Source organism: Elephantulus edwardii, unplaced genomic scaffold (assembly GCF_000299155.1).
Source record: "Elephantulus edwardii isolate Elephantulus edwardi_28Jun2011 unplaced genomic scaffold, EleEdw1.0 scaffold00075, whole genome shotgun sequence".
Taxonomy (NCBI): domain Eukaryota; kingdom Metazoa; phylum Chordata; class Mammalia; order Macroscelidea; family Macroscelididae; genus Elephantulus; species Elephantulus edwardii.
Window position 1 is genome coordinate 5,584,167 of NW_006399825.1, and position 10,095 is coordinate 5,594,261.

The following is a 10,095-nucleotide window of genomic DNA, read 5'->3' on the forward strand; positions in this document are numbered from 1 at the left end:
GCTGCGTGATTGAATTTCTTATTTTATCAAGTGTAATACTAGACATGTTTACAAGTGGTCCCTGAAAAAACTAAAATTCAAAGGCATCAAGTCTTGATCTTCCTTTGTCATTATCCAATTTTCACATTCATCAGAGGTTATAGAAAATACCATGACTTTGATCAGCTGCGCTCTAGTTCTCAAAGTGACTCCTCCCTGTTTAGTACTTTAAAAAGATAATTTGCCGCGATGTGCTCCCTGCAATATGGTACTTGCTTTCTTAACTGCTCCTTAACATAGCATTTCCTATGGATCCAAATCAAGTGAAATCTCTAACAACTTCAATCTTTTGTCTAAATATTCTTTAATATTTTGTCTAAAATAATGTAAAAAAGAATAGGAAATTTTTATTAAGGTGTAACTTTAGTATTAACTTTATTAAAAATCTTTTTTACAGATAATTCCTCTATTTTAAAAATTTCTCTAAAGCACAACAACAGGGCATTAGCTCAAGCTCTTAGTAGAGAGAAGGAGAATAATCGAAGACTTATCACAGAAAAGACACTGTTGCAAAAGGAAGTGGAGAAACTGAATTTTGAGAACACATTTCTACGCCTAAAGTTAAATAATTTGGTATGAAAATAATATTGTGTTAAACTACTAAAGCACAACTAGAGTCTTTTAAAAATATTACTATAGAAGCTTTAAAGGTATTTTTCACATTTTCCATTATTTAAAAAAAAATCATTGAACGCAACTGTTTACTTTCAGTCTATGTTAAAGTACAAACTGTTTGGAGGATAATAAAATTATTATCATAGTTCTGCATTCTAAATGTGTAATCTGCAAACCAATGCTGATACTTTGATCAACATGTAATTGTTCATTACAAGCAAAGTTGGGTGCATGAATACATTTTAAAAGATTTTTCCAGGAAATTGAAAGGATAGTTCTCACAGAGTTTGTGTTCTTCCTTAATCCAGGAACACAACCCAAGTAGAGTGAAGATAGTAGTAGTTTTCCTTTCCAGTTTCCAACTCTGTCTGGAAATTGTCCTATTTGAGACTTAAATTCCTCTGGCTGACAAAGTAGTTACTTGTGTGTTATCAAAAGATAGAACAGTATTTGCATGAAAATTTGTAATAGATCAAAAGGATTCAAAATGTATGTGTTGCTGTTTGGACTATGGAATATATGAAACTTTTGGCTTATTATCAATTATTTTCTAAATCTTACCTCACTCATGGTATTCATAAATATATAGCATGACAAATGCCACATCTTTTTTTTTTCAAATGCCACATCTTAATTGATTAAAAGGACTCTTTCTTCTTTATTTTGCATATGCAGAATAAGAAACTTATAGAAATAGAATCACTCCTGAACAACAGCTTGATAACTGCAATTGAAATGAGCAGCCTTTCTGATGTAAGTAGAATTTATTTGTAAGTAATGTTCGAGTGTTTTTTTAAGCATTGCTAAAGATAATTGAGATTATGTAAAGCACATCTAGGTTAAATTAATATTTTAACTTTTATAGAAAGAAATAAAGATTATTAATTTTGGTTGGTGATAACATGTTATCATTCAAATTTTTATATAAAAATAGATTTTTATGACAAATAATATAGGGGTAGACAGCTGAGTAGAACATAAACAATTGCCACTGAGACCATTTTAACTAATAGTGATCCTGCAAGATAATAGAACTGCCTCTTAGGGTTTCCAAGGTGGAAATATTTATGGACTCCATTTAGCACTTCTTCTGTGTGGTGGCTGGTGGCTTGACACCCTTCAGTTAAAAGCCAAGCACTTTAGCCTTTGCACTACCAGTTCTCTTTTAAAACCTATTGCCATCAAGTGAGCTTGAACTCATTGCATACTATTGGATAGAACACTGTTGTACACCTTTCCAGAGCTGGCTACCTCATTTCTCCTCCTGCTGATGGCAGGATTTGAACTACAATCTCACTACATGAGCACCCAATGCTTTAACCCCAGTGCCTCCAGAGTTCCTTAAGTGGAACAGAAATGAATCCTAAATGGACGGAAAAGCGTAAAATAAACAGTAAGAGAAAATGAAGTTCTGGTGGGGTAGTCCATAGAGAGCTGCACTGCTGACCCAGCAATAGCACTTCTCTGTCAGTTCAAATCCACCAGCAGTTCTAGAGAAAGATGAACACTTTTCTCCTGTGTGATTTACAGTCTCATGAAACCCTGTTGGAAAGTCAGCTGTTAGTCTGTTCTGGCTTAATGAGTTTGAACTTGAGGTTTGAAGTAAAGATACAGTTTGTTGGCCATTTCTCAAGTTGAAAGAACCGAAAACAAAATGCAAGTCTCGAATTATAGTTCTGAGATATACTATGGATTAAATCTTAAATGATCCAGGAAGCACCAAAAGAAGATGAAGGGACAGAAAGAATTATTTTACATAAATATTTTGGGAAATATCATTTGATCAAGAGCCAATGGTGATGAAGGAAGAAGTTCAAGCTGCACTGAAGGCATTGGCAAAAAATAAGGCCCCAGCAATCGATGGGATGCAAATTCACATGTTTCAATTAGCAGATGCAGCCCTGAATGTGCTCACCAGTCTGTGTCAAGAAATTTGGAAGACAGAGACATAGCCACCTGACTGAACGAGATCGATATCTGAATGGGTGAGCTAACAGAATGTGAGATTTATTGAGCAATATCATCAATATCCTATGCAAGCAAAATATTACTTAAGATCATAAAAAAAAATAAAATGGCTAGAATAGGACATTGAGGGAGAACTACCAGAAGCTCAAGCACACAGCACCAGAGATATTGCTTATGTTGGATGGATCTGGCTGAAAGCAGGGAATACCAGAAGAATATATTTCTTCGTTTTATTGACTGTGCAGAGACATTTGACTGTGTTTGATTATAATGGCTAATACTGAGAAGAATGGAAATTCCAGAACACTTTGCTTATATGAAATCTATACCTAGATCAGGAAGCTGCTGTCTGAACAGAGCAATAAAATAGAGCCATCATTTAAAATTGGGAAGTGTGTATGTCAGGGCTCTGTCTTTTCCGCATATCATTCAGGCTGTATGCTGAGCAGATTATTCAAGAAGCTTGAGTCTCTGAAGAAGAAAGTGGCTTCGGAATTGAAAGAAGACTCATCAGCAACTTGTGTTATGCAGATTATCCAACCCAACCATCCTTGCTGAAAGTGAGGAGTCCTTGAAGTGCTAACTGTAGAAGATCAAAGACTACAGCCTTCAATATGAATTGCATCTCAATATTAAGAAGAGATTCTCACCACTGGGCCAATGTAAAACATCATGATAGAGAAAAGATCGAAATTATGAGTTCCACAGTCAGCACCCTTGGTACTAGCAGTCGGACATGTACAACTATAGGAAAGTCTGCTGTCAGGGACCTTTACAAAATCATGAAGAGCTCTGTTGTCAGTTTAAGGACTAAGGTGTGCCTGATTCAAGCAATAGTCTTTCCAATCACCTGCTGTGGATCTAAGAGCTTGGCAATGATTAAGGATCACAGAAGAAGAATTAATACCTTTGAGTTGTGGTGCTGGGGAAGAGTACCGAATATCCCATGGAATAAACAGATAGGCCATGGAGAAGGACTAGCCAGAGTGCTCCTTGAAGACAAAGCTTCATCTAACATGAATTGGGCATGTTGCTAGGAGAGGCTATTCTTTGATGAAGGATATCATACTTGGAAAGATTGAGGGTCAGTGGAAGAGAGAAGACCTTCAGCCAGACAGATTGACTCAGTGACTAACTACAGCAATGATCTCAAGCATGTCAGAGATTGCGAGGATGGCACAGGACATGACAGGGTTCAGATCTGCAGGGTTCATATTTGTTGTTCAGGGTGGCTGTGAGTCATACTCAGCAGTGTCTAACAACAACAGCAACAATGCATAGATGTGAATATACATACATATATGTATATATGTTGAACTTTAGTAGCTATATCTGTATACACACATACAGGTTTCCTATGTATAGAAATAAAGAAACTTTCATCCAAAAAGAAGCTTGGAAGTTTGTTATTGTTGTTATGTGCCATCAACTATGACTCATATAGCAACCCTATGAGCGATGGATCAGAACTTTGGCTTCTTCTGGGCCGTCCTCATAACCACCATATTAGTGACCATGTCTGAGTGGGATGATTAAGGCGAGCTATGTTTTAACCTTATCAGCACATTATTCTTACTACTGAAGGTTGTTGTACCTTCGAGTCACAATAGACCCATAGCTAACCTGCTGATGGGTTTTCAGAGGCATTGAATCGCATGGGAGGAGATTACCCATCCCTCTCCTACATAGTAGCTGGTGGCCTCAAACCATGTGCCTTCGGGACTGCAACACAGCTTCTTGCCACTAGGCTACCAGAGCTGACATAAGCATTATTTTATTACAAAAAACTGTGATATCATCTCACTCCAGCAACAATAACTAAGGTCAACAGAGCAACAAACAACAAATGCTGGCAAGGCTGTGGAGAGATTGAAACTCTTATTCACTGCTGGTGGAAATGTAAACTTGTACAACCACTATGGAAGACAGTCTGTTGCTTTTTCAAAAAGTTAGAAATAGAAATACCATTTGACCCAGCAATTCCACTACTAGGAATCTACCCTAAAGGAATCAGAGCCTTGACTCAAACAGACGTAGGCACACCCATGTTTATTACTGCATTATTCACAATAGCAAAGAGATGGAAGCAACCCAAATGTCCATCAACGAATATATGAATGAATGGGATAAGTATGGTACATTCACACAATGGAACACTATGCAGTGTTGAAAAACAGTGACATTACAACATTACACAACATGGGTGAGCCTGGAAGACATTATGCGAGTGTAATATCTCAGTCACAAAAGAACAAATATTGTATGACACTATTTAAAATAGGACTGACATGGAAGATTGAGGGAGAAGAGGAAAAGTGTGGATAGATCATGAACACTCTTAGATCATATGAGAGGAAGAACTGTCAGAAAGGAATATATGATTAGGCATTTATTTATGATGAGAGTCTGGAACAAGGGATGCATTTCAGAGTGGACTGGAGAAGGGAGAGGAAGGGAGCAAACAATGAATGAAAACCCAAACTTTCTGTAGACTCTTGTTAAAATCACAGTAAAAAAATGTTATTGAATAGCAAAAAAAAATAATGATTTTATTACGTTAGTATTCTTACATAATTTAGTACTTTAATGAAAAAGCATGAATAAATAAGACTAGAAATTTTTTTTGTTCTTTTCAAATAGTTTCATCAGAGTCCCTTTGTACTGCCATCTTGCCAGAAGAAAAGAATTAATAAACAGTGCAAGTTGATGCATCTTCCATTTGCAAGGTAATTTCTTCAGAGCCTGAATATTGACTTGCAACATTCTATCTACATTGGATTTCGAAGAGTTTTTTATTTGGTCTACTTCTGTGAAATATAGAAAAACTTTTTAAAATAAATAGTAAATATTTGAACATTTAAAGAAATTTTTTAAAAAAAATAACATGTTAATATAAGCCCTCATAAAAGAACCTGAAGGCAGCTGTAAACTAATAGAATTTAATTTTAAACTCTCAAATGTTATTCAGATTTCCCATAAACAGTAAAGAATTCAGCACAGGTGGATTCTTAAGGATATAGATTTGAATTATACTTGTTAAGATGAGGAAGATTCTATATAACGTAAAGCAGTATTTGTCCATGTTGCACATGTCCAGCTTTTATCAACCTGTAGTCAGTCAATCACTTACTAAGATCTGAAGGAGATGGTTCATGGAGACTTACTTGTTCCAAGTTTTGTGTCTCCAGGATTCCAAGGAAACTTACCCATCAATTCAATAACCAAGCATGTTTGTGGCATCCTAGAGGAATGTGGCATGCAGATTGGAGGGAGACCCATCAATAACTGGTGTTATGCAGATGACGCAACCTTACTTCCTAAAAGTGAGGAGGATTTGAAGCACTTGCTGCAGAAGATCAAGGAATGCAGCCTTCAGTATAGATTGTGTCTCAATATCAAAAAAACAAAGATTCTTACCGCTGGACTAGTAGTGTCATGATGGATGTTGAGGTGATTGAAACTGTCAACAGCTTCATCTTGGTTGGATCCATGATTAACAACCTTGGTAAGATCAGTTAGGAAATAAGGAAATGCATTGCACAGGGAAAATCTGCAGTTAAGAGCCTTTCCAAATTATTGAGGAGTAGTGATGTCAATTGAGGACTAAGGTGCATCTGATTCAGGCTATAGTCTTTCTGATTACTAGCTTTGCATCTGAGACCTAGACAGTAAATAAGGATGACAGAAGAATTTATGTCTTTGAGCTGTGATATTGGAGATCACTGAACATCCCATGGACGGCCAAGAGGACAAACAGATATGTCTGGAAAGGGTGCAACAAGAGAGCTCTTTGGAGGCAAGAGTGAGGAGGCTTCACCTCACATTCTTTGGGCATGTTTCTAGGAGGGGCCATTCCTTGGAGAAGGACATGATGTTGGGAAGGGTAGAGGGTCAGCGAAGGAGAGGAAGACGCTCAACCAGGTGGACTGACAAAACTACTGCTACAAAGGTCTCTTGTGTGTCAGGAAGTGTGAGGATGGCGCAGGATAGGACTGGGTTCAGATCTTTTGTTCATATGCTTGCAGTGAGTCACACTCAATAGCACATAACAAGAACAACAACATCACTCTTCAGTTCTTTCCCCCACTAGTTCATCTCATCTCTCAGTCAATATGCTGCCCAAAGCTTTAAAATTCATTGTCATATTTGCTCTTCTTCTCTTGATCATAATTCTCACTTGTTGATTAATTTGCTCATAAGCCATAGACAGTACCCTGGTTCAAACCTGTCATTTTAAAGATAAATCATTGAGACCCAAAGAGGGCTCATGAGGACTCAATGAATGAATAATAATTGTAAACATTCTCTTACCTCTTTTTTACATTATTCTTAGGTGACTTAGAAGTTTAATGATTTTTTATAAGTTTACTGAAGATAGAAACAAAATTTGTAGAACTAGTTAACATTTAAGTTACGTATTTACATGAAACAATGATTGTGTAAGGAAAACCAAGAAACATTTGAAAAATAATAAGTAAAGCACCTACAAGAGAGAGCTGTGGCATTTTTGAAAAATAACTAAGGGCTTGTGAGACAACAAAATTTATTATTTTAAAAGTGAAGCAGGCAGCATCTACTGGTGCAAATCTACTTAAATATAGTCTATCAGGCAAATTAAGAGAACTCATGTTTTAGAAAAGTACAAAAAAAAATCTCTTAAGAGTGGGGTAAATTGTCACCTAGCAAACCCTGCTGTATAACCAGCTGAAGAAATAGATAATTCGTAATATCTCAGATACCTACCTTGGGACCCTTTCTAAGCATGTGCCCTTCCCACTCAGGGCTCACTACTGTTCTATTCTGGCTTCTAATGTCATAGATGCATTTGCTTTGCCTCCTCTTAAAGGTCAGATAATGAAATTATACAATATGAATTTGTGTCTGATTTCTTTTTGTTCAGCATTTTGTTTGTACAGTTAATCCATATTGCCATATGTTGTTGCTGATCTACACATTATTCTCCTTGCTGTAAAACATTGTCTGTTCTTTGGATGGTGAATGTTTCTTTTGTCCCAGTTTGGACCTATTACAAATAGTGCTGTAACACATGTCCTTTGGTAAATGTAAACACATATTTCTCTTGGGTCTATAACCAAGGAGTTTAATTCTCTCTCTCCTTCGTTTGCCATTATGTCAAACCAACTCAAATCTGACCCTTCAGCAGGTTTTCAGAGGTCCTAAATTGCAGGGGAGGAGATGACTTTTCTTTCTCCCAAAGATTTGCTGATGGATTTGAACCGTCAGAGACACCACTTTTGGATTAGCAATGAACCTCCCTATGTCACCAGCACTGCTAACATAAAGGTGGTCCGTTCTAGTCCACAAGTGGGAAAAATATAGGCAGTCTTCTGTCGTATGATTTACAACTTCCAAAAAACTTCTGGAAGTTCAGGTATCAGTTGGTTCCGATTTGGCGTTGAGTTTGAGTTAGGATTACCATGTTATTGTTAGTATGTATCCTCAAGTCAGAACTGACTGATAGCTGACCCTCTAGCGGGTTTTTAGAGATAGTAAATTGAAATAGAGGAGATTGCCCATCTTTCATTTACAGAACAGCTGGTAGATTTCAAACTGCTCACCTTTAGATTGGCAGTTCACTAAGTCTCCAGAGCTTCATAATCACCGTGTTCTTGTGTGCGTGCTGTTGAGTCAGAACCCACCCATAGCTGACCCTCCAGTGGATTTTCAAAGGCAGTAAATCACAAGGGAGGAGATTACCTATCCTTCTCCCTCAGAGCAACTGGTGAATTCAAACTGTGTGCCTTTGGAATTACAGCACAACTTCTTACCACTAAGCCACTAGAGCTCTCTCTGATTACCCTAGTGACAGTGATAATCATCCTTGGCTTATTGCATTAAGTACATATTATTACTGTAACACATCATTCATCCAAATTCTTTAGGACACTTTAAAACACCACGTTCTCTTGTCCTTTATTTTTGTTATTATTTCTATTTTACATTTTTATTTTGCACATATTTAATCCCATAAACATTTGTTTTTTTTAAATGTGAGTTTTTAATTATTTTATCATTCATATACATTATGTTTTATATAGTCTTTTATTTACATGTCATTCATGTATATTGTGGGCTTTTCCCCCCTTACAATCAATCCTCTTACTAAGAATAAGAACTACATTCCTGAAAGCATATAAGACAGCTACTTCATGCCTCATGTTTTAATATCCTCATTTTATATAGCCAATTTCTAATTTGCCTATCCCTATCAAATAATAGGTATTACTTTCATTGTTTTGTGTGTAGCCCAGTACTTATTTATAATGGACCTACATTTTTACTTTTTCTATTGTTCATATTATCATCTTTTAATTTTTATATTTCTTTTTGGATGATTTTCCTTTTACATTTCTTCAGACTTTTTTTCTGGAAACATCTTTTTTTCACTTAAAGTTGAAAGAATATCTTTGTAATTATGAAATTTTAGCCTCGGAGTTCCTTTTTACAAAACTTTAAAGGTGTCATTACTAGTGGTTAACATTTACATTATAATTTTTTTCACTATCAAGAACTTCTAAATATCTGTTATTTTACAGATATAAATAAAAATTTTTGGCATTAGCATATATTACTCTATATTTTGAGTTCAAGAATGTAATTTTATTAAATCATTTTAATATATTAATTTCTCTCTCAGATGTAATTACTTTAAGGATATGGTTTTCTTTTACATAAAAGCCTTTTGGTAATAAAACTTGTATCTCACATAATCTCACATATTATTATTCTTGTTAGAAACCAAATGAAACGTTTTGGGTACCCCATAGAATTAAGTGTAAGAAAAGTATAAGCATGATGATGGGTGTGTGTTATGTTTGTATGCATCTTAATCATTTCATAGCCCAAGAAGTGGCTGTGGGAATAAAAACTTAGTTCGTTGCCACTGAGTCGGCACCAACTCATAGCTGACCCTCCAGTAGGTTTTCATATAGTTTGCATGGGAGGTAATTGTCTCTCTCCTGTGGAGCAAAGATACCATTTTCAGATTAGCAGTGAGTCTCCCGGCCCAGAACTCCCTGTGAGAAACACGTAAAGTTCTGTACTGCTGGTTTCCTACCTATAATTGTCTTTATTAAATAGAAGTTCTTAGGTGGCTTTGTGGTTGGGTTATAAATAAATTGAACTTAGAAAATAATGTTCTTGAAGTTTTAGAAATTACTTTTTTTAAGACACTAAATTCTTTTTTCTGAAATTTCCCACTTGTCTGTAGGGTTCCATTAACTTCAAATGATGACGACAACGAGGACGATGATGATGATAAAGAGGAAATACAGTGTGACAGCAAGGTCATGCCAGCGTCATCACCTGATATTTCCTCTTTGGCGTCAAAAAGACAGCCTTTATCAAGTCTGCAAACTTGGGAATTAACATCTCTTAAAGGAAATCAGCAGAATGTGCATGTGTTAGAGAATCCAGAACATACTTCTTCTGTTGTTGATGTCCTTTCCAAAG

General features: G+C 36.1%; 1 protein-coding gene across 1 annotated transcript in view; it reads left to right on the forward strand.

Moving 5' to 3' along the window:
• The window catches only part of SGOL2 (shugoshin-like 2 (S. pombe)), a 27,620-nt gene that overhangs the window by 6,715 nt on the left and 10,810 nt on the right, over positions 1 to 10,095 (forward strand). Inside the window, 4 exon segments of the mRNA XM_006903593.1 lie at positions 437 to 612; positions 1,330 to 1,407; positions 5,263 to 5,348; positions 9,854 to 10,082. Of these exon segments, the coding sequence (XP_006903655.1) occupies positions 437 to 612; positions 1,330 to 1,407; positions 5,263 to 5,348; positions 9,854 to 10,082 (569 nt within the window).